The 25,487-nt window shown below is 38.0% G+C and overlaps 1 protein-coding gene across 1 annotated transcript; it reads right to left on the bottom strand.

Annotated features, from left to right (window-relative positions):
* Positions 1 to 1,169: 1,169 nt before the first annotated feature.
* PTPDC1 (protein tyrosine phosphatase domain containing 1) lies at positions 1,170 to 12,302 on the bottom strand. Its single transcript, XM_082487831.1, has 9 exons — positions 12,212 to 12,302; positions 9,295 to 9,466; positions 8,420 to 8,500; positions 8,079 to 8,197; positions 7,165 to 7,302; positions 5,268 to 6,475; positions 4,342 to 4,527; positions 2,478 to 2,588; positions 1,170 to 1,657 (listed from the first exon to the last, which is right to left on the bottom strand). Exons 1-9 carry the CDS (start codon positions 12,294 to 12,296, stop codon positions 1,541 to 1,543), a joined length of 2,217 nt encoding a protein of 738 aa, XP_082343957.1. The 5' UTR covers positions 12,297 to 12,302; the 3' UTR covers positions 1,170 to 1,540.
* Positions 12,303 to 25,487: the final 13,185 nt, after the last annotated feature.

Consider the following 25,487-nt stretch of genomic DNA (forward strand, 5'->3'; position numbering starts at 1 on the left):
ATGATAGGTGAAAGTCCTTGTTAATTATACTGTTTTAAGCAATACTCAGCTGGTTTCTACACCCCAAGTGTGTAATACCTGAAAATGGTGCTCACTATTTAGCTATTTGGAGCTAACTGAAATAATTTCTTGGGAAACTAATAAGACACCTGCAAATGCATCTTAGTATTCCCAAGTCTGACTGCTAAGGTATGCTGGCTAATGTTAAACTGCTCGTTATGTTGCCTTGCCTCTTTACAAAGCTGCTTTTGTGTATGTGATTCATGCGCAATATTTTACTTCCAAGTGTGCTTACTTTAGGCTGATTCTGCCAAAGAACTTGTTTGGATCTGAATTTGATATATAATCATCTAATACTTGAAGCATGTATAACTGATACGTATTTTAAACTGGTCTATTTTCAGCTCTAAATATTAGTATTTATGGTACTGAATAAAAATATTTTGGAAAAGGACAGATTCTTGTTTAACTACTTACATATATCAAACTGGATAACTTTTAATTCTGCAAACTGTCATTCCAGTCTGAATCCTAAGGCTGTAATCAAAAACTGCAGTTACAATGATATCCCAGTTGTTTCTTTCTTACTAGATAAAAATATAATAAGATTTTCATTGATTATTTTTTAGTATTATTACATTACACTTATTTATGCAAATTTTTGCTGAACATAAGTAAGAACATAATGATAAACTTACTAAGGCTTGATAATTGTTTTCTCCCTTAAAATGAGATCTATAGAAGTTTAGCTAATAAGGTAAAATTTTACTCTTATTCAAGCACTTAAAATGTCACAATCAATTTTCTTTTAAAAACACTTAAAAGCTTTCTTAGCCATAGAAGTCTAAATTAAAGCCTTGATAACTTAATACTCAATACACTTAATGTATTTCTCTACTGCAACACCTTTTAGAAACACGTTGGTGACAATTATTTAAGAGATCTAAAAGAAAAAATCTGCTGTCAATAGTGGACCTCAAGATCATTCTTACTCTTTCATTATTACTCTTAGTAATAATGTTCTGTCTTACTGTTCATTATTACTCTTAGTCTCATTTTACAATTTCTAAAAGGAAAAAGAATGTAATAAGTTCAGTCAATATTTATTTTCTGCAAATTAAAATCAAATAATATTAATGTAAACATACTTAATACATAAATGTGAACTCAATCTATTAAACCTTTGTGTACCATGGCACCGAACTTATGGCAATTGTGTGACTTCAAAATAGCGTTGCTTGCCAATGACAGAGGTTTCTAAATCAATAAATACATTTGAAAACAAGAGAACAGTTCACAATATAAAAGCATAATACCTGAAACCAAATGCTACAGTACAGTCACACAGGAGCTGTTCATTAGAACTGTGTAGATAAAGCAATTGTCACTAAAACTCCCTCTAAAAAAATAAAATGCTTTGTTAATAACTACTATTACCTAAAGTTAGGTACATCATGCAAGAGAGCACAACATACAGTAGCTGGAAAATGCAAAATAATTTGGTAGGCTCATCTAATTCTTCAGCATAGCTGTGCAGAAATCAAGAGGAATTCTCTGTTCCTTCCTTAAGCCTTTTTCTTTTTTCTTCCAGTGTTTGTTTAAATACTTTTTTCAAGGTATTGTAAACATATGGTCCATTTTCAGAATCGAAGCTTGTCTAATAAAAGGGAGAAATTTAAGTTCAGTTGTTAAACAGATGTCATACAGCAAAATGCAAAGTAGATAACCAACATTTTTTATAAAAAATAGTTCTAAGATTTATCAAAGAAAGTACGTGTGTCATGATGGAGTACTTACTGCTAAATATTTTCAGTTTTATGCTGACCAGACATTAAGACAAACTATTAGAAGGAGAAATGTCATGGTTGTTTTAACAGGTGACGTGTCTGTAGATTTACTAGAGATTAGGAAGCAGTTGAACGTTCCGTTCAAATAATTTCACCTGCTCAATCTGAGAAGAAAGCAGCTCTGAGCTGAGCAATACCAAGCTTAACCTATCACTGTTAAATGATTCCAAAAGCAGAAGTTATTTATACACATCCTATATTAAGGGCCTGAAACATAACTGAATTGCAATGTAATTTCAGAAAATTATTTAATCTGCTGGAAAGACTCCAAGTAGCACAGAATCTACCAATGCCTTTGGTAAACCTCTCCCAGAGACTAATTATTCTCACCACTTAAAATTTACCTTTTCCCTAATTTGAAGAATTCCATGAATTGGCAGTGATCCGGAAATAAAAAAAAAAAAAAAAAAGAGACCAAAATATTAAGGCTGTAGAGGCAGAATTTGATTATATTGAGAATATTTCCTATCCCTTATGTAGGCTGATTATTATAAAATGTAAACTCTGAAATAAATAAGCATGAGTACACTAAGGAATTACTGTAACTTTCTCACAGAAGCCTGCTCTGTTGATTCACCCTTCACGATTTAAATCAACTAAATGCAATGTCACAGACAAACGGTTACTTGCCTTAGTGAAAGCTTTAATAGCACGAGCAAGTAAGGCCTCCTCCACATCAGCTGGTAGCATTTGCAAGTTCACCACACAGTGTAAAATACAAAGGATAGTCTGACACTGTTCCTGGTGGGTAAAAGGAACAGCAGCTCAGTAGAAGAAATATTTTCAGGAAAAACATTTCACTTTCAGGTTTTGTTAATTGCTGTTTAAATATCAGACTGTGCTTTCCTGTATTGAAACTTTCAGGTGTAGGAGTTGGGGAGGGAATTTTCACAAGCCTAAAGAGCCTCTACATAATTATTTCAGTCAGGATGGGAGAAACTCTTCACTTCTAGTGTACCACAAACTGCTCTGGAAATTTCTAGGAGGTCAGGTGTGCATCTGGAGACTTATTTTTCAAGGTCACCTACAGGAACAGTAGCATTCATGTGAATTGGCATAGAAAAAGCGAGATTTGATCTTTTCAGCCCAAGACGCTATGCATGTTATGGGCTCTTTCCCCAACTAACATGGGATGATCTGCATCTCTCCTTGTCCTACCAAATCTCCTTCACCATTAAAGGAAGCTTGCAGAAAGACACTTTGGCAGTGCTGGCAAGGATGCATAAAGGGAGTGACAGTATCTTTTGTGGCTGCTAGTTCCCATACCTTTTCCAAGGGAGACAGATCTCCGCACTGGCAGTTCACTTAATGGTGAAAATTAAATTTAAAATTGAGGGAATTCTGGGAAGGGCAGCTAAATATGCACTAGTACATACAGGAGAGCTGACTGGCTGGAGAGCAGAGTAGCAGGAAAGAACCTGCTCTAGTTCACTCTGTTTTGAGCAGGGCAGTTGGACTAGAAGATATCCAGAGGTCCCTGCCAATTCAACTATTTTGTGATTCTGAAATAATATAGGATAAGATAAGGCAAGGTAAAATGAATATTTTAAGTTAAAAAAAATATTATTCCTTTCCCATTCATTTATAACAGGTGTCTAGCAGTTATTTTTTATTTAATACAAACAGAAAGTTAAAACTCTGACAGCACAGAAGAATGCTTCAGGAAGAAAGATGACATTTTTAGATGAACTCAGGAATTCTGAATGTCATGTCACAAAGATGGTGATGGCACATAAAGTTCTGACCACCTACTGACTGGAAGCTGTATTCTTGGATATCTGGAGGCTGTTAAAAGGGGCCCTATTTTCTTCATAAATACTTTGGAAATAAAGAATTCCTGAAGAATTACTAAATGAATTTGTGTAATTAAGAGATCAAGAATAGAGGTTTTTTATTTTTTTTAATTTAGCTCGCACATAGTCCTTTGGGGAAAGCGCAATTAAACAGTTTGGAGCAGAAGTACCTGTTTTTCATAGGAATTTCAGAATACAGATGGCCACAGTTCTGAATTATGTAGAAGAATTTGGCATGGCTTCTAATTCCTTGAATTGCCAAATTCTTCCTATTCCTTGCCCCAAGTCTTCCAAAGCTGATGGATTAAGATGTTTGCACAGCAAATATGACAACCATTAAGCACAGCTGCCAGATGTGACGTTAATGAAAGCCATACATCGATTCACAGAGAAAAAATTTCTCATCTTTGCCTCTGGATCTCAAACTGCAGAATTTGCAGGGAAATATGCTGAAATTGAGCTTCTACTGAATTGTGTTCAAAGATAGCATCTGGTATTTTTCTTATAGTATTCATCATCATAGTATTGATTACAACTTGTACTCTTCAATACCAAAATAATCCTCATTCTGATTTTTAGAGATTGAAGTTGCCTTTTCAAAGTGCAATTCCCTTGCCTAAAGGCCGTAAATGAATAGTTTAACACACATTAACAAAACGTACTTGGCAGTTAATGAATGAATTGACATATATAATATCTACCTTTCTAAGTAAATAAAGTGCATCCTGTGATTCTGTGCAATTTTTTGCCAGCATGTCGATATCGTCTTTGGATATAATAGGTTCTTTCAGCTGCTCTATCCAGGACCACATCAAGCTACAGAGGATAAAAGGATCTCTCTCAGTACAGATTTTATCCCAAGCTCCATCTCGAGAATTCAGTTCTTTCTTGAAAAAAAAAACAAAACAAAAGAAAACCACTTGAAAATGCATAATTCACTTTTGCCAACATTCTCTTTGATTGTAGCAGTACTTGGCTGTTTACATTCCAACAAAAAAAGACTTAAGAGTTACAAAAAAATATTTCTAGTTTTTTCCAAAGCATCAACATTAATCAGCAGTAATACAAGTGATTCTTTAAAACAGCAGGATGTTTTAAACTTTAAAACAGTTCAGCTCAGAACCTCGCAATTATCTATTAGAATAAACCAGCTTTGAATTCCAACTTCAAAGCAAATGCTGCTAGGAGGATTTGGTTTTGAGTATAAGCAGTGAAGTTTCTACTAAATTCTTTTACTTTTATACACAGAATCCCCTGATTAGTTCTGAGAAAGCACTGATTAAAAACAACACAACTCTACCTTAAAATCTGTAGTACTTTTATGCTACCAGCAGCCAAGTTGCAGATAATTACATCAGTTTTCATTAGTTAGTAAAATGAATGAACACAACCAGAAACAATGTTCTAATCTCCTGCTAGTGACCAAAATTTGTAGGTGCATTTTGCTTGTTTTTGAAAGAATTGGCCCATAACTGACAAACAATCATTTAATGAACCATGATATAAACTTGGGAGTATAAACTCCCAACGTGCCACTTGAAAGCACACCGTGGCATTTTTGCCATTCTAGGAATTAACCTAGGTGAAATATGCAGAGGCTGTAATATTGAATCAAGTTAAAAATTACCTGCCACATTTCTACCTTCTGCTTCACTTCATCCTCTCCCAGAAATTCATTTATATCTGCAAGTGCTTTTCCTGCCAAAACTCTTCGGGCTTCCAAACTTAATTCTGACTGCAGAACAATGTGTGGAATTGCCTCTGACACATCTTTGCTACCTTGGCTTTCATATCCAATGGAAAAGTTCACTTTAGAAGAAGAAGAAGAATCAGAGTCCTCAGAGACATAGACTCTTCTGCTATACATATTAGTCTTGCGGTCTTTTCTGTGACCAATCTCATTGGTATAATTGTGCCTTGGCGTTCCAGGTTCCCTGATATGGTGGATAGATGCTAGACCTGAAGAAAAGGTCTTGCTGCGTTGTACTTCTTTGGTAGAGTTCCTTCTTTGATAAAGCGAGGATTCATCTTTTCGCCCATCCAAATTAAATTTACCTTGACTCCAGAACATACATGTATTACGCACTAATGCTTCTTTGTTTAAATCCAACTGTGGCTTTTGTTCGCCTGTGGCAGAACATTCCTCACCACTGTTCTGCTTAAGTTTGCTGCACAGTAATATCTGAGCTGGTACTGTCCATGCGGTTTCTCCTTGTTCTAAAAGGAATTCTGTTCTCCTTAAATCTGAGTCACTATAGCTTAGACGCCTTTTCAGATGAGTAAGAGGCTGAAGGCATTCGACATTCCTTCTTTTCCAAAGAGGATCACATTCATGTCCCAGGGAGAAAAGAGAATCCTGGGTCTCAAAAGCGGACGAGTGGGTGTGCGAGGAGTCTGACGTATCACTGTCCTGCCTTGCGAGTTCTCTATCTAGCTGTGTGGACAGCAGCTGAGAAACAGTCTTTTCAATTTCAGCTGAGAGATCTGGTATATCTAACAATTCCGCCTCTATCACTTGTCTGTTTTCAGCCAAGTCTAGCAACAATTTGCAAACTAGATGAATAAGTTTTGGCACGTGTTTGAGATGTCTACTCTCATATCCGTGGAGCAGATGTCTCTGACGGGTCAGGTACTGGGACAGCGTCACTGTGTGTGCCTTGGGTTCACAGCATGCAAATACATTTCTCAGAGGAACCAAAAACTGAGTGAATTCTCTGATGCATAATAACTGCCCTCTAGTCTGAATAGAATTCGGCCTTTTTGCTCTGACAAAAAGAATTGCTTGATCAGCACTCATTCTTGTTGCAAAAACTAAGTAGCAAGCTATTAGAACCCCTGGAAAATATAAAGACAAGCATTAGTTGAAAAACTATCAGACTAAAACAAATACTCAGTGGAACTATAGGATAAAAAGTAATATAGGTAAAGATATAGGCTTTATGCCCTCTATTACACGATGCTGTTACCCAAGTATCGTTGCATCTGTTGGACCACAAGATAGTAAACCCATTCTCACTCCACTTTCAGTGAGAGCTAGTTTCTCTCCACAGCGTCTCTAGGAGTTCCATGATTTGTGAACACAGGAGCAATGGTGGTTCCAACAGGAAGAACACGGGCAAAAAGGTCTCGAAAGAATTAAATCACATTTTAGCTGCTCTACCAAATCTACCTGATCTAACAATGAGTGGCAGGTTTGTAAACATGTAATAAACACTGGACAGTGAAAGGGTACTAGGTGGATTTTTCCCATCAAAAAGAAGCTGTCCCATATGAATGTAACAGGGAATTATTATACAGATTCAAAAATTTTCTAACCTTACAGGTTTCTGGTTTTAATATACTAAAACTGATCTCGTCTAGCCATTCAGATAATTTCCACAAATTTGTTTAGCATTTTTAACCATTTTATAGATGTAAATCTTGCAATTATGTAAGATCTAAACAAATTATTAATAATTTATAACCAGAGACTGGTTTGCATTTTTAGAAAAACAATTCTGTTGCTCTTGCAGTAAAGCACATACCTGTCCGACCAAGTCCTGCATGGCAATGAACAGCTACCCTCCCTTCCTGCAAGGCGAAAGCCATGACTTTTACCATATCAAGTATAGTAGTGAGAGATGCCACTCCATAATCCTTCCATCCGAAATTATAAAAATAAACTAAAATAAAAAGAGAGAGTTATCTTCTGCCATACCAAATGTGAAATTTTCAGTACTAGATGCAGAGGAGCGATGACTAATAATAAATGGTAGTACTAAAACTGAGTAACGAATCTTAGAATCTGACTACATGTTGTTTGCAAGAGATTATTTTCCCATTTCAGTGTGCACTTGCTATTGAAATTTGATAAATCCATGGAGCTAGCAAAGATTTGTCAAACTAAACTTCAGCTAGAATGTAAAAGGTATAACAAAACTGAGTGATTCATACAAAAATTACTGAGCTATATATAGGCAAAGGACAATTTTTTCCTTTTAGAAATAAAAACACTTCTTCAGTCAAAAGCTGTTTCTTCCAGAAAGGCACTTTTTCTCAGCTCACCATAATATGAAAATGCAAAAATACTGTCAATACAAATGTCCTCAAATGAAATAACCTTTTATAATCTAGATAAGAAAACACAAATTGTACCAGAATTTGCAACACCATTAATGTTCTATACATTTGTGAACTCAGAAGAAAAAGAAAAATTTAACTAGCTGTTGTCCTTTCTTTATTCTGAACACCTGAATGTAAACCTCCATCTCACTCTACATATATACAATCTTCAATAATGTGTTATTCATTCTTGATTATATTTGCCAAGTTTCATGTTTACATCCCATTTTGTGCAATGTTTCTTACATAGCTGCTTTTAACACACAAGAATTCAAGTAAAAACATCTTTAAGTGCCAAAATCAATAATTAATAAGGAAAAGCAGCAGGAGTGCTTACTTCCAGCCTCCATAAAAGCTTCAGGAAGGTAGGTGAAGCCGCTTTCTTGTTCCAATGGATTCCCACAGCTCGCATGCTCCCCAGGACGCTGAAGGTTAATTATGGTTTTTATGCCGCATCTTAAGGAAGGAATAGATGAGTCAAAGTATTATATGCAGCCGAAATCTCATTATCCCTTATTTTCTGAAACACACATTTATTCTTAGTGGAGAATAAATCTTTACCTGTATATTGTTAAAATGAAAGGATCTTTATGAACAATCCAAATCTATGTTGAAAGAGAAAATGAATCAAGAATTACGCTGGTAATACCTACAATAAATAATGACTAAATTTGTTACCTTTCAAACTGTTCAATAATGTTGTACTTTTCAATTAGTTCTGTTGAGGGTCGAGCCATAGCCAGTATGTTATCTGTTATCCTGAGAAATTAGAAAAGTAGATAATGTTGTTATTAATAATTTCCTGGGTATGAATCTACCAAAATAAGAATACTATGTCATATTCAGGAAAGACACAAAGACCTTGCTGATCAACTAGAAATTATTTTTCAAAAAGTTCTACTGTCATTAGTGTTAGTGATAAATCTTCTAAAGCTGATAGATACGACATCTCAAAAGACCATTCCTGGAACTGTTTAAATGCCAGGCAATTAATACATTAAAAAACTCCTTTGAATAGAAATCTGGACTCGGATCTCTGTTTGGCTCTTTAAGGTTTGTATGCTTTTGAACAGCATTTGCTGTTACAAAAAAAATCAGTAAGAATGTAAAGATACATTTCATGTGAATATTACTGCATATGAGTATGCTTTTGCATTCATACCTTACATTATTTCATCTTCAGTAAATATTTTTACTTTTAATTATGAACACATTTTAACTAATTTGCATTTTAAACCTGAGCAAGAACCATCTATAACCCAGAATAGGGTTTTTTTATAATTCATTACAGATAGGTATTTATTCTTTTGGATCTGAGCCAAACTTATTGTAAGTCAATAGAAATCTTCCGTCATCTTTACTGGGCTATGTACAATGGCCATTATGGTTTACTGTTAAGTTGTAGTTCTGAATCATTTATGTTTTATACTTAACTTAGCAGTAGCTGATTTAAAAAAATAAAAAAACAACCTCATTATTTTCCTTTGAATTATCTCTTTTAATAAATACAATCGATGCTGTTACATTTAGTGAGAGTAAATGCTGCTGATTACCAAGAAGAGTAGAGCCCTTTAATGGCTTGCTCCTGGTCACTCCATCGAGCTGGGTTTTCATACTTGCAAGCACGTCCACCACATGCCATCGAGCACTGCATGTGACCAGGAATGACATGGCGAAGGCGCTCCCCTACTTTAGTGTATTTTGCTGTCGGTCGCCTTGAACTTCCTAGAACACAGGCAAAACCAGATTTAGTAAGGAAGCTTAGAAATTCATCTCCACCTTAAAAGTATCGGTTCAACCTTAAATTGATGAAGGTACAAACAGCATAAATACATGGAATACACATTAAGTCTCATTTTTCAATACAGACTTAAAGTAAGGATTCTGAGGGGAAAACATTGCTTGCATTACTGCAGAAGTTGTTTTTTCTCACAGTAAGTTTGTTTTTTCTGATGAAGTTAAAGGTCTGTGATATGCTTTGCAACAGAAAAAGTCACGGTCCTCTTCCACCTGAAAGTGAAAATACTTAGGCATATACTTGGTGTATGTGTGAAGGTGTGCTTCCATTTTATCTGTTCTTTACAACTGAGTGAAAAGCATATATTAATCCTTGAATAAAGAATCAGCGAGCAAAATATAAAATACAGGCAAAAAAATTTAAACCCAGTATTTTATGCATATATATGTGAAATATAGTTAACAGAACAAAAGTATATTAATTTAATATCAAGAAAATACCCAGAACTGCCAACAGTCTTTATGAAAAGTACTTTACTTTTTTTTTCCGGAAAAGTTGTATCCACCTCCTCAGGGCTCAGAGACGATACCGCCACCATAACCCGGTGAGTCGACGATGAGAGTACCTCTACAACTGAGCTCCGGCGCCTCTGGATTATGCGAAGAAGGGGATCGGAGGAAGAATGCCTCCGACCCTGGAAAAAGTGGCTAAAAATACTCACTGCCGAACGCCTTCGGGGTGAACCCTGCATGACTGACCTGCCCCAGCTACCCTCTAGGAAGGCTGCTGAGGAGGCACTGACGGGCAATCCAAGTTGCTCAGCGCTCAAGTTGCAGAGAGCCGTGCATCCTTCCGTATGCTCCAGCAGCTCGTCAGCACGGGCTGAGCTGTCTCCATAGTAACTAACAATGAAGGCACTGCTGCCAGCTTGGGACCGCTCCATTCTATAGGAATTGAGTCTGTTTGGGACAAACTGTACCACTGCTCGATGAAAATAGTTGCACTGCAAGTAGATAATTTTGAAAAAACGGACTGGGGAACAACCAAAACATTTTCCTTAAACAATGTGAGTATTTAGTGAGTTGTAAATAACATGCATTCAGAACTCGCTAAAATACAAAATACTAGATTCAAAAGAACAATCAAAATGTAGCTGGAGGCTCTGCTTCCTGAGAAATCTGTAAGTAAGTACATTATACTCCCCCACCTTTTGGTTTAACATTCCACAACCACCTCTCCTCCTCCACTTAGTTGCTCCAAAATGCATCATTAGCTCTGTAATGATTGGGATTAGTGTGTTCCTACTGAAATGGTTCAGTACATGATGAATTGTAGACTGTTCGGTCTGGACCATTCACATCTTCTAACAAAATACAATTTGTTATTCAAAACAAAAGGCTTATTTCTTTTTCAGGGCACAGCTTTTTTATTAAGCAAAGCTGTTAGCCCTACAGAATGAGATAAAGCAGATTATGGGGAGGAGAAGAGGTATCAGTTGAGTACTTTAGGCTTCTGAAGGTAGATATTAGGTGGCAAATTGCCTCCCACTTTGCTTCCAGCGTGCCAAGAAGGAGAATGAGCTGGCCAGAAAGATTGCAACGCTCTCAGAAGCACAAAAATCTCATGCAACTCTGTGGAGAACAGACTATAGTGATGCTAAAAAAAAGCTGTCACCCCATTGTCTGTGCATTAGACTGCATGTTAAAGAGAAAGACTGGGGAACTCAATAAAACTCACCATAACTTTGTTCAATAAGCAAATTAATCCCATTGCATTTCCCTAGAGGTATATATACTATCTTCAGTCTGTGTTTCTTTTTGTACTACAAAACCAGTAACTCCTTCAGAGGATTTTGCGTAAGAGAAAGCTCTCTTCTGATAAAAATTCATCAGACAAAAATCCACTGTTTCCTCTAGGTACTGAACAGGAATTGAGTGACTGTATTTTGAATCCTGCACCCCAGCTCTTACGGAGATGTGGTAGGGTTTGCTGTAGATACCAGGCCTGAAACATCAGTAATAATGTCATATGAGAAAAGGAAAATGTTTGAGCTGTTGTCTCAAAACTCTGACTATCCTAATTCAACAATAAAGCTGACATCAAGAGGCGAGGAAATATTTAAATATGCTTTTATTTCGGGGTTGGGTGGAAGAGAAAGGAGATGAAAAAAGTTATTTCAAGTGCTACCTGTACCCAAGAAACATGAAAAATATTTTCTAATTAATTATATTGCTTTCTTCTATTTAATTCTTTTTCTCCTTTTCTTCCCGGAAACTTGTCTTCAGTATATATCAAATGATAGTGGAGCCAGAAATGAGCAAAATAAAATGCTGCACATCATTATTTCCCTACAGAATCTAGCAGGATTTGCAAGTATGCACCCAAAACAGTAAGAAAGAATTACATCCTATAAAAGTTTAAATACTTTATTAAAAAGGGGAGCTTGGTTGAAGGTGTGTTTGTATTTTCAGAGAGCTAGGCAGTTTCTGAATACAAAAATCACATAGTTTCTTCAATTAAGAGATCCGACAATACGAAAGTTAGAGAAAACCTCAACATATTAACACATTGTGGAGATTGATAAAGTAATGCAGTTCAGTTTTGTTACAGACATTTTATGTTTATAATTGGGAATAATATTTCTGGGGGTTTTAATTTTCTACAGAAAATATTTTTTTTCAGAATTTCTCTAAGCACTTTTTATGAATGGCATATCAGAGAAAAATTATTACCTGAACTCATATTTGCAAGATATAGACTGCTCTCTAGCAACGAAGAATAGGGTAGATCATTTTGCAGCAAAACTCCTGCAGCCATCGCAGTACCTGTTGAAACAGTAATATGTTCACTGAAAATTTAAAACAGCAGCTCAAAAATGCAAAATAATGCTGAGTACCTGGCACCTGGTTATAGAGTTGTCCAAGGCTTAAGATTTGGGCAAAGAAGATGGAGACTCCCTTTTTACAAACAGTCACATGGAAAAGACCAAGGGTAACGGGTACAAGTTACTCCTGGGGAGATTCCGATTGAACACAGGAGGAAAAGTTTTCGCAATGAGAATTATCCATTGGAATAATCTCCCCATGGAAGTGGTGGATTCCCCATCACTGGACACTTTTAAGATCCAGCTGGACAGGGTGCTGGGCCATCTTGGCTAGACCGCGCTTTTGCCAAGAAAGGTTGGACCACATGATCCTTGAGGTCCCTTCCAACCTGGTATTCCATGATTCTATGATATGGGCTGTACTTTCTTTTGATGTGCAGTCATCTTAAAATTCAACAGCTTCACTGGCTGTCCTAGCAATTAAAAGTTTAGTCGATTGTGCGTTTCAAGCTCTAGGGTTTGGCTGATTATGTACTTCATAACCGCGTGTTTTATATGGAAAGGGATCACTCAACTAAAAGCATTTAATGTAATGCCATCTTGATTTTTGCAAATTTTTAAAAGCAAACCTACAACCAGAAATCTTGCAAGAGGCAGTTTCAGCAAAGCTAATAATATCATAATGGCAGCATGATTTCTAGATCACACCATTTATAATTTTAGTTGACACTTGCCAAACAGACTGTCCACAAGCTTCTCTGCTCTCTTCCCTCCCCTCCTTGGTTTTAGTCTGTTGGCAAGTTTGAAGTCATATATATGACGATTCTCCTCTAATGAAACTGAACACAAGAGTCTGTCTAAGCAGAAAACAGTTTTCTTAGAGAAAACTGCTTTAACGTAATTTCTAATACAAGTTAAGTACTGCTCTGAAGACCTTCGATCTGACAAAAAGAAAGCCAAAGGAAAGCTGTAAACGTGAACATATTAATCGGTCACTGTGATGTTTAAATAAACCATTTACATGGATCTTGAGTGGAAATTCTTACCCTGTATAAGATTACCATTCTATTTCTCTTATCTCTATAGGAAAATAGTTGCAAGTGTAACAAAAAAACATTTTTTATACCAAACTAAGTACATCCCTGCTGTATGTATAACTATAGAAACTTTACTAAATAGACAAACCGTACATCCCAAATTCTGCAAAACTAGTATTAGGATTCAGCAGCAAAAATAGTGTTTTAAAAGACAAATTTGCTTAATAAAAACAAACAAACAAACAAACAAAACGCATTGTGGGGATTATGTGGTATAACAGTCCTGTGCTGTGTTGAAGTGTGGTGTTAACTGCTTGCTGTTCATTGTCTACCCTTTATCTATAATTCTGCATAAATGCTTTTAAAGTAAATATTTAAACAGATTCAAATAGAATTTCATTCATTCAGATATTACACTATCTGCCACATACTTGAATAAATTATTTTTCCAACAATTCTACTGGACTGTATTCGACAGTCACCTAGTGCAGCTCTGTCCTCATCAAGATGCTTAGATGTGGGAATACAACACACATACATGTTAATAACCCTTTAATGCTGCTGTATCTGGTGCCTCAGAGAGATGAGAATTATGTTTGTGAAAGACAAAGGGCCTTTTGAAACTTCAGTGATGCTCAGAAGTGCATTTCTAATGTAAATATATTAAGAAGATGAATTAAGATTAATCTTAACAAAGATTAAAGAGTATTTGGAGCATTTTCTACTCAGCTACTTGACCATCTGACTCTGCACTTCTAAAAGTCAATCCTTTAATAAATAGGCAGGAATACTTGCATATAATTGCATTTGATTTGGAGAAGCTCCAAAACCTCTATTTTTTTCCCACTGGACTTTGAAATCGGTAAGAGATGGCTTTCATGATCAGAGGAAGCTTTGTATCTAAAGAAACAGCTTTATTTTATCCCCGGAAATTCTTTTTAGAGTTGAATTAACAAAAATTGTTGGCTTCTATTTCTCAGAAAGTTCTCTTAAAAAATCTTAATAGCTTGTCCAGATAACATACAAGCCTTTGAAAAAGATGTCTCATCACACGGGCAGCAGAATCACCACTATTTAATTTTCCTATTTCCTTGCATTCAAGTGTTAGAAAAAATGAGATGAAGTATCAGACATTTCTATCATCTAAAACTATTTTCCTTTTTTTTTTCTTTTTAATCAGAATTCAGGCTAACAAGGATTCTTTTAACTGAAAAGGGAAGAGATGGAGATTAATGCAGAAGATAACATACCTACAGTATTACAAAATACTGGCAAGATTGTTCTAAAGGGCAGAAGTAAACAATGTGTTTATTTGCTGTGTAACAAACTAGAACTCCCTCAGTTTTATTTCAGAAGATCTGATCTACCAAATACATATTTCCTGTTCTGTATAACCGGGCAGCTCCAATTGACTTAAATATTTTGTCTGTGTGCCTTTCAGTTTGCTAAATTTACTTTCTGTTTTAAATTGCACAGTGTGATCAATGTGAGCAATTCCCTTATATTTACTTCTGAAAAAAAAAAGCAAGATTGTGACAAATCACTTTACAGAGTTATATGGCACTCCCTTGAACAGATGTAAAATATTGTAATTTTGGACAGGCAGTACTATTTCAGTGTTGATGTTACTAGAGAGGGGCGTTACATTCCTGCACAGATAAAAAGAGTGTTAAAAGTAAAAATAGTGCTTGGGTAAAAGAAACAACTCTCTCTCAATTCTTCTATGTAACAGATATTCTTATTTTTTAAAAGCTCCTCTTCAGCATTTTGTTCACCATACAAACACTTGATAGATGCTGGAGAAAAAAAAAAAAAGCCTGAAGCGTTATTCCAGGTCATGGTCCTCATTAGCTGTCTGAGGGAACTGAGCCTCATGCCTTGTGGCAGTCACGATACCACCTTAATCCACTCTCTTATCTCTGACATGCATTTCCACTGTCATGACAGCAAAGAAGCTGGTCTTTTAATCCCTGTTGCCCAAGAAATGGAATGGTGTCTCCGGTGATGTTGCACCTCTTCATGCTTTATCACAGGAAGCAATCTCTTTAAGCGTGCATAAATAACCAAAGCATAATAAAAATAACATCCCTGGTGTTGGCTGACTGAAGTAAGTAGCAGTATCCCATTGCCCAAGGAAACAAGGGTCTCTTGAAATCGTGATACACTGTCAGTTGTCAAGCACTAAGGGGGATGTTTCAGGAGGTCCTCTCCAGGTGTGGATTTTATACTTGTTTTGATGTCTGTATGTACTTTTGAGGTGTGGTTTGGTTTTTTTTTTCCATTTTTGAGCAGACCAATTCCTGTTGGTTGCACCATTGATTCACTTGTTGCGTTTGGTAACACGAGAGCTGTCAAGTCCTAGTACACTGCTTCGTACATGCAGAGAGGTGACTTTCTTGCAGAGGCAATAGTACAGGCACGCCGCGCTCTCATAGGTGAGATCACACTCTGATCCACTTTAAGGAGTGGAGCAGCCTCTTGTCCACATCCATTTCCTCTGGAATAAAAGCACTTCTCTTTGTAAAGTTCCAGTAGGAAAGTGCCACGCAGCAAAGTAGGACAACTGAGAGATCAGGGGTCCACAATGAAGTGGGTTTCTGGAATTAACTGGTGGGCAGAGTTGCAAAGGAAGAGCACAAAGGAGGCACACCTTACTGGGTCACACAAGTAGGTGTCACTCTGCCTTGTCACTCCTTTTTAGAATTTCAGGATCTGGAAATGAGCAGCTTCCAGTCACTGGGCTGGATTTTTGTTTCAGAATGAGATGAGAGAAAGGAGCAATGTCTAATGTTTTAGCACCCAGAAAAACAAATGATATAGTCAAAAAGCGATGAGACAAGAAGATGTTGGTCTCGCTCTACCTTAGCAATTAAGATGGTTATTTAATAGATGCAATTACTATCTTTTACTTCAGAACACATTTTCAAAACAGAGAGAAGAGCATGCGTTCCAGACTGGAAAGATTCCAGTTGGGTCAGTTCAGCTGCCAGCACGAACAGTAATCCCGTTGTGAAGCTCCCCACTGCACTTCTGTGGGACTACCTGCTAATAGTGAGGTCCCATCTCTCCAGATTCGTGTGGATTTGGTAAACAGGAGGACAACAGCTGACCACACATTTCAAAAGATTACTTTTATGCGTTAATATGAAAAAAATCTCAGACAAGCTTTCAATTTTAAAACATTGTGTAAGAGAAACTACTTTAAACCTCAAATATATTCATACAATAGGCAAATGCTGATGCTTATGCCTGTCACATAAAATTTTGATGTTACTTTTACTATTTTCTTGTCTTCTAAAGTGAATTTGTTCTCTCCCTGTTGCAGTCATGTCTAAGTAACTATCCAGTAGCCAAATTTTTAAAGGAAGATAGTCGGCTACAGATGCAGGTAGGGACCATGTTAGCTTAGCACCTAAGCACTCAGGTAACACCTCTAAAATTTACTCCGTGGCCTGATTCTACAGGTACTTATCTTCCTGAGAAGCTTTGCTTTTGTGAGCAGTCCCACAGAAGCCAACAGGGTATTTGTCTAAATATAAGATCATATGGGATGAAGTTTCATTGCCAAAATGCAAAGTTCTGTAAACCACACTAATTAAGACGTTTTTGATAGATAAGTAAAGATAACTTTGATAACTAAGACTAAGCAAATATATGATAGTGTAAGGAGAACTGCTTATATCTAATGAAGTGGTTAAGAGCTACTAAATTATAACCTGGTCTCTAAATTCAGGCTTTAAAATGGATGTTTTAAGATTGGCAGATCATGACAGTTTTTAAAAGAAAAATCTATATTTGCTGAGACATCGTTAGTCACTTCTACAGGAAGCACTGGTAAATGAAATCGCATTTTAAATTACAACAGACTATCTAATTTTAACAATCCCAGGAATAACACAGCATTTCTTTCTAAATTAAAAAAAAAAAATGTACCTAACTGGTTTTTGTTAAACTTGATTATGATGATTATGATGAATGAAAAAAATGCAAAGGTTGTTGTTCTAATTTATGTACCAGTAAAAAATCTCGCTGAGAGTAGGTATTTCACAAATACTTAAGCTACAGTTAAGGCAGTTTTAGCACTGAGCACACATATTTCAGTAGGCACACACCTCAATTCCCTAGGCTTATCTGAAATGTTTACTACCTATAAGCAAACACCAACAAAATGGAAAAAGAAAATAAACACATAGATATAGGACAAAGAGAAGACAAGGTAACAATTTAAACAGATTTTCATATAGTTTAGTTATATGTAATTTACAGAGCAGAACAATCCTACAGCTGTTGTAAAACTCCAGTGATTTCCCTGGGACCACAACCAGAACTGATTTGTTATTTCTATGTGTGTTTTCCTCTCTTTGGGAAAAAAATATTCCCCATCTGTTTTAGTAAAAGGTGAATGTCATTTAATCATTAAGTTTGATATTTACGAAGGACTGTAACTGCTTTCACATACAAAAGAGACAAAAGAATATAATTCACAAGAAGATTACGTAGGTGTTGGTCTGGTGATTCAGTATTTGCTTTTCATAGATTTTTTTCATAAATAGCAAGAAACGGCAAGCTAAACTGATGGACAGCTCTACCAATTGACTTGATTCACGTTATTTAAGTCACTTCAGCTTTCTGTGGTAAAGTTAATCCAATAGTTAACAGAAGTTATTTTAAACTACCTTGAACAGGCTGGCAGCCAGTAATTACTATTGAGAATTATAAAGGAGAGGGTGTAAAATGAATATATTAGCTGTTCTACAAACAAAACTGGTGACTCAGTTACTCTTGATCATGAATATCATGTTTACTAAGAGACTATCAGACTTGTAAGACTGACTACCTACAGAAGAATGAAATAGTAATGCATTTTAACAGTTTTCAGGAGTTGGAAAGTTTAAAAAAGAACTCTGCAAGTTAGAGGAATTATTTTTAAATCTCATATAGTCAAAACCATAGTAAATTTACATGAGTTTTAATAGAGTTTCAATAATTTCAATTTAATACCTTACCTGTTACCCTGCAAAAAGAATAGGTGATTGTTGATCCCTTCATTGTTGCAGTATCAACCACAAGTATGTCATAGGGAATTCACATTTTACAGAAGGTGAATGGTGTTGCCCCGGTATTTCCTGCAGTTAATTGGATTCGTGACGGTAATCTGGGAGGAGCCAGTAACTATCTTTTCTTAACTTAAGACTGTATGAGGAGTGCCTTACGGACTATGCAGATAATCATCCCATAAACTGCTTTCTGTGTCTGCCTAGATTTTAAAGGGATTGAGGCAAACAGGCCACACCAACCTGATGTTTTAATAACTGAACATTCCACCTCTTTCTTCCCGTTCACCTAATTTTCCTATCATCAACCACAAGTAAATATGTATTTGTGTGTCCACATGCATCAGACAACTCGGCACATAGCTAGAGTGATAATTTTGAGAAGGTACATTAATCACAGTTAAACTGATACATCACTTTTGAAATGTTATTTAAAGAAAATGAGAGATAAATGTTTCATTGTTCTCTGTGGTTACACCCCGAACAAAGCATTTTTTTTCTCACCCAATAAAGCACAGAATATCAGTGAACTATTTACATCGAGTATAAATTAACTGCAGTAAAAGTTATTTCTCAAAACCATAACCAAAGTTCATCTGAATGTAAAGGATGTAATCTACTAAAAAACAAAGCAAAGACTTTGTTGATTTAGCTAAATACTAGATAATAAAACAAGCTATATAAAATAGGATGCAATATCTCATTCTTACTAAATCAATTTCAACGAATACTAGCTGACAAAAAAAGGCTTCCATCTATTTGCATCACTTTCCCTGCATGGCTTATTAAAAAATCCCTAGCATTAATTAAGCACTACTCACTGCTCATCATTAAAAATGCCTCCCAATTATTTAGAAACAAAATATTTGTGCAAGCTTCTGTGGATATGTGTATTATTTAAAGGAGAGCAAGCTACAGGAGACAACTCAAGGCTGGTGCCAACAACCTTATTAGTTCCAAAATCATCATCTCAACTAAACCTTTCTCTTAATTTTGGCCAATAGAGAGATGGAGCACATAACAGGACTAAATTATTTTGTTAATTTTCAGAAATAATTGTGTAGTCAGGTTTTTGCTGTATACTGCTAATAAAAACCAGAAAGAAGAAGAAACCAACTACTTTTCTATAGAAAAATTAATTTACTGAGAACAGGGACAAATTAACAATGTAATCCTTAAAATTCCACATCTAGTTTCTTTCTAATCTCACAGGGACAAAAAAAATATCACAGGCATGAACTAAACTGCATCCAGTCATTTTAGCAAACAGTAAACCTCATTTTTATATGTATGTATGGACGTTTGTACAAAAAAAAAAACCCAACCCTTAAATAAAAATTGGGCTTCAACAGATTTGTACCCAATTTTGGAAAACACACACCTTAGGTACTTGAAAACCAGAACAGATTCTGGAGCCTAAAATCCTACATTGCACATCTTTCTTTAGTATGTTGATTGAAGTTCCAGTTCCACAGCTGCCAACCACCTGCGGCCTCCCCGGCCTGCAGGTGGAACTGGAGGGCTCAAAACCTCCCAAACGCTGGTCCTTGCGTGTCCCTGAGTGACAAGCACTGAAGAGCCCCGCGGCCACCAGCAGCCCTGCTCAACGCCAGGCTGCAAGCACACAGAATTACGGGTTCACTTAGGTGTTTGTGAGAGTGGACCCCAAGCAGTAACCGAAGTCACTCCTTTAGTGGCCCAGCAGAATGCAGTGGTGACTTCCTGGGAATTAAAGACCTTCCGTAGGAACCTGTAATAGCATCATGGAAAATGTAGGGCAGAAAGCATTGAAGGTCAGCTAGTCCAACATCCTGCTCAAGGCAGGGCTGACTCCCAAGTTGGATCAAGCACCAACAGACTCCCTGTCTGAAGATCCCTGCATATGTAACACTCCCCAATAGCAGCATCGCTTCTTGGTTTCATCGCACATAGTTCGTAGTCACGATAGATGTAGCTCCAGAAATCAGAATCTACTAATTATGAGCAAAGGGACACACATATTTTTCAAGTGTCATCACACAAAAAAAATGCGTTAAACAAATGGAGCATCTGGTAGAACGTTTTGTAGGAGGACATGGAGGAAGTTAGTGTGGTTTTTTAGTTGACTAAAGAACAAAGAGCAGCTTCAGATAATTAAAAAAATATTAATTAAATTTTTAATATAAGCATACTCTTCCGGGGAAAGTTCTAAATGCTGACATTTGAGAGGCTATCACTGACATACTTCGTGTTTATTTTCATATGGATAATATGATAACTCTATTTACCTATTCGATTACAGAGAGAGGTTAATTCTTGGATTCTTGGTGTAACAGCCCACTGCTTTGCTTTATCAGTTCATAGGTGTTAGAGGTTTGCTGGGTTGCCCCTTATATCTGTTCCTACACTTGTACTCTTCAGTATTAATGGCAGTTTGTTCAGCTGAGGAACTAATTTTTTCTAGTGATCTCCAAAGTTTAGCTAGTTCCAGGAATTGGTGCCAAACATGTTTGTTCAAACAGGCTATATCATCATATTTTTGTCAAGACAAGGCTTTGTGCTAACTGTGGATGACTTTTTGGGGGAGTTAACCATTAGGTTGAAATAATTTGCCATTTCCAAGGAAAGAATACACAGAGTAGGTGGGATACTACTGACTAAACTAATAATCTTTATGTCTCTAGGCTTGGCATTTTCCTATTTAAACAAAAAGAAGAATCCCAAATCCTCTGGAAAATTCTGTTGAACTACAACTACCATTTAAAGAAACTAACAGGCTTTTTAGGTAAGTAGAACAGGATCACTTGGCTTCTGGCAGCTTATTTCTCTTGCACTGCATGGGCTGCCTCATGGCTACTTTACAGCGGACTTAGGAAATCCCTACCTGTCCCGTGACCTTAGGTACTAATTTATCCGATTAGGCAGGTAGAAAACTGTCTAAATTGTCTCATAAGGAGCTGGATGCAATTAAAATGTTTGACCATTGCTGAGACTGCACTGTTTTCATTGGTACCTAGACAGAATCAAAACATTGAATTATTCTAAAACTTAAAATTTACTAACACCTAATTTACTTGAAGGTTATTTTTAATTTAGTACAAACTCTGTATTTAGATTCCTCACTGCCTTTGGACATTTCCAGCTTCACCTTTTGGTTTTTATTCTTCTCAGGGTTTCAATAATGAAAATCACTTAATGTTGCTTTATTTTCAGATTGTATTGAAATACTGCAGGGAATGCTTTAGTTTTGTGTAACTTTAAAACTGTATGAAATGTTATTAAAGACTTTTTGTAAGTTTTGCTTTTAGATTATTTTTTAATATAGATATTTCTGTCCCCTAAACATAATGTAGTACAACTGCAAATCAATCATAAAAGCAGGGTCAAAACCTATCTGTGGTAGACTCGACTACACCGGTAGTGTTACAGTTGTGAGATAAATATAGACATTTAGCTGCTTAATGAGATCCCAGAGCAGCAGCCCAGCTGTGATCCCTGTCCTCTCTCATCATCTGTACATCATCCAACAGCCTCTTTTCCTGTTTGCTCCACAGTCAGCTAAAATTGCCAATAAATGATAAAATGGAAATGTAGTGAAATGTTAGGTAAAGGTAGCACAGTAATATGAAGATTTCAAATCAAAAGACAGTTCTAAAACTGAAGAATTGCATCAAGTATTACTTGCAGGTCATTCAATGGGCTTGCAGTGCAGAAGTTGACTACAAGCCTAGGAAAATAGTCTAGAACCTCTTTTTAGCCACAGGCTTTGAAATGAAAGAAAAATCACAACTTAAACTAGATATAAAAAAGGGAAAGGAGAGCTATAGCAACCCCGTCTCGCTCTGCCTTGCGAGACAGCTCGTTTTCTCAATACATGACACAGCAGTATCCATGTGGCTGCAAAGTTCTCATCCAAAAACAGTCTACTTAGACTTGGTAGCTCTGTTTTTGAAATAGCTGGCACACATCAGGCTGCTGGAAAACAGAGAAGTAAGGAAGAAATCCTTTCCTAAATTTGAGAACTTCTGAAGAGCTACCATATATTACGCAAATTTGTGATGAGCTTTGCAAAAGTTCTGTTTAATGTACACATAATCTCTTAAGAAATATTGGACATGCTGTGGGTATGCAGAACAGTTGTCGAGTTTATGCACGATAAAGCTTAACTGTTCAAAAATGGCAGACTAGGTAAAGGAAACGAGGAAATGTTAAGAAAATTAAGTAGCTCTAAGGTAGCCAATCCTTTTAAGCATTTTGTGATGTACTTTTTGCTAAAGAACAAAATGGTCAAGTTATGTAACACAGGGAACTGTTTGAGTTGAAGAACCAAAAAGGTCAAAGGAATTTAATACAAGTGGTCAGAGAACAAGAGCTGCAGGTGGCTGCATCTCCCTCATGTTCCTGTGGCAGGATTAAATCCAGGAAAAACTCCGGAGTTGAGAGAAAACTGAGGAAATTGGTATGTTTTTATGTGTTTTTATCATTTTCAACAATAACAAGCTACCCAAGATCAGGAGTAAAAATGTTTACAAATTTCTGTATTTTCTTGAAAACAACCACAGAATACAAGGTTAGATGTAATTTGGGTTTTGTTGTGTATTTGCTTGAGTAATTCTGGAGTCTGAACCTTGTTTCACAAAGAAACAGAGACTCTATGCCTAGGAAAAGTGCCTGAGAAAGGAGTAGGGAGTCACAATGTCACTGCAGACGGCGGAGGATCAGCACGGTGCCTCATGCAGCCGGCTGCAGCTCAGAGGTGCTCAGGATTCACACAGAGCTTCCAGGTGGTCTTTAACTGTACGTGGCAAACAGGAAAGGACCGAGTAAATTTTGAAGTGTACTTACTTTAAGGAGTTACAGGTATTACTTACCCTGTACAGGTGAACTGGCTGAGCACTTTGAGGGCAGCAGTCACCAACAGCCATCCAGCTCTGGGTAGCAGTAGCTGAGCAGCCTCTGCAGCACAGCAGAAAAATACCCAACCAGGGACTCTTCTGAGTCACCTGGTGAAGTAAACAAGAAACTCGCCTTGCCTAGGTGAACAAGTATGCCTCTTTAAACAAGTATGTCTTTAATTCTGAATTATATACTAGCGGGACAAATACTTAAAGTAAGCCAGCAAACTGAATTCTGCATTCAGAAAAGTAGGAATATATTGCCAGAAACTGGGAATATATTTTCTGGGTGGTTTAAAAGATACAAGCAGTCTTGTACCTTCTCTGAGCACTCGCAATCTACTTTTTTATAGCATTTGTAGCACATTCCTTCCCAGCAACTAGCTTCATCCATGTCAGATTTCACAATTTCTATTCATGACTCCTCTCATTTGTAATTTTACTACTATTACAAAAAAATACTCATAATGGTCTAATTGGATTTACAGTGAATAAAATATTTATTCAAACATATGGATATAGTAACACTATTCAGATCAGTTTATGCTGCCACCAAAGCAATCACATAATGCGAGGATTACATTGCTAATTATATCTCAGAGGTTATAGTCTTACAGTATCTGGCCCTGAAGACTGTCTCCCTAACTTATTTCGTCTTTCTTGTCTTACAAGTGGCTCCATGTATGTGTTAAATAAACTACCAATGAAAACAAGAAATAGAAAAATACTTTCGAGCAATACATAATTGTAAACACTTATTTTGCACATATTCTTTTGGGATTAATTACTCCACAGACGTGGTGCTCAGTTTTACTAATTGAGGCACGGGGCCTCCCAAAAACACGGCTCTTTCTAAGAACAGAAAAGCAAGGGAGCCGTGCAAAGAGAAAACACTTAAATCTAAATTACTAATACAGCAGGTAATGTTTTTCCCACTTTGTTAATCTACTGAAGAGTATAGTTGCAATCTGTTGGCAAAAGCAGTAATAGCTACATCTAAACATTATTACCCTGTGTATGGATTGAAGAAGGTCAGGTTGGATGGGGCTTTGAGCAACCTGGTCTAGCGTGAGGCGTCCCTGCCCACGGCAGGGGGCGGAATGAGATGAGCTTTCAGGTCCCTTCCAACCTAAACCATTCTGTGTTAAGAATATGCCATACGCGTGTCTGCTTCAACTCCAAAGGGGACTCACCGCGCCGCCTTTTTCCAGGGTGACTGAGTAAGAGCTGATTAGAGGTAGGGTATAACTGCTACAAAACATAAAACAACACTGCTGCCAAGTCTCTTCCCATCGCAGGCACCACCTGCAGCAGCCGCACTCCCCCGCTCTCGTTCAGTCCTCACTCCCTGACGGAGGTACGAGTCGACGGAAGGTTAAACCCCGCAGAATACTGAATTTAGCCAACGCCGGCAGGAAGGACTGCACTACCTCACAGTCCCTCCCCCGGGGGTTACAGGCCGCTGCTCTGGGCCGTCACCCCGTGGGGAGTGGGGCAGCTCCCCCCTCAGGGGTCCGGGGGGCTGAGAGGGGGTGTCCGCGGGCCTTGGCTCCCCAACGGACGGCTGCTACTCCGGACACCGCCGAGGCAGTGAACGTGGAGCTGCAAGAGAATCTAGTCACTAGCTAAGGAAGTGTATTTTAAGGTTTTTTTTTGGTCCGTGCTGAGCACACTACTCGCTTACCTCAGCCGGGGGGCGGGCAGGGCAGGAAGGGGTAGCCCCCCTCCCCCGCGGGCGAGGCCTGCGGCCGAGGGAGCGCCCGAGCAGCCGGGTGTCCCCCGAGCACGGGGAGCGCAACCCTCCGGGGCGGCGGGGCGAGGAAATGGCCGCTGCCCCGCGGAGGGGCCGCCGCCGGGCGTGCCGCGCTGCCATGGCGACGGGGGCGGGCCCCGGGGGACGGCGGCGGCGGGGCGACGATGATAGGCCGCGAGGGGGAGAAGGAGATGGAGAAGGGAGTGAGCGGGGCGGTGCTCCCCGCGGGCGGCCACCACCGCTGCGGGCAGGGGCGCGGGGAAGGCGCCGGACCCACCTGGCTCCCGCCGCCTCAGGCCGCCGCTCCGCCGCCCGACATGGGGAAAGGCGGCGGCGGGCGCATGCGCCGCTGCGAGGGAGAGGGCTGAAGGGAGGTGGCGGGCTGCGGGGAGGTTGGCGGCTCGGCCCAGGGCTTCCCTTGCCGCCCCGCCCCGCCCCGCCTCGCCTCGCGCTTCCCCCAGTGGCC

This window comes from Vanellus vanellus (assembly GCF_965231255.1).
Source record: "Vanellus vanellus genome assembly, chromosome: 9".
Classification (NCBI taxonomy): domain Eukaryota; kingdom Metazoa; phylum Chordata; class Aves; order Charadriiformes; family Charadriidae; genus Vanellus; species Vanellus vanellus.

What these genes read in the sequence shown, in the direction of transcription:
- PTPDC1 (XM_082487831.1), bottom strand. Translation starts at nt 12,296, where the DNA reads ATGGCTGCAGGAGTTTTGCTGCAAAATGATCTACCCTATTCTTCGTTG. An exon ending in ATTATTGAACAGTTTGAAAG is followed by an intron (nt 8,198 to 8,419) that starts GTAACAAATTTA and finishes TCCTTCCTTAAG; the next exon opens with ATGCGGCATAAAAACCATAA. An exon ending in TGCAGGACTTGGTCGGACAG is followed by an intron (nt 6,476 to 7,164) that starts GTATGTGCTTTA and finishes TATATTTTCCAG; the next exon opens with GGGTTCTAATAGCTTGCTAC.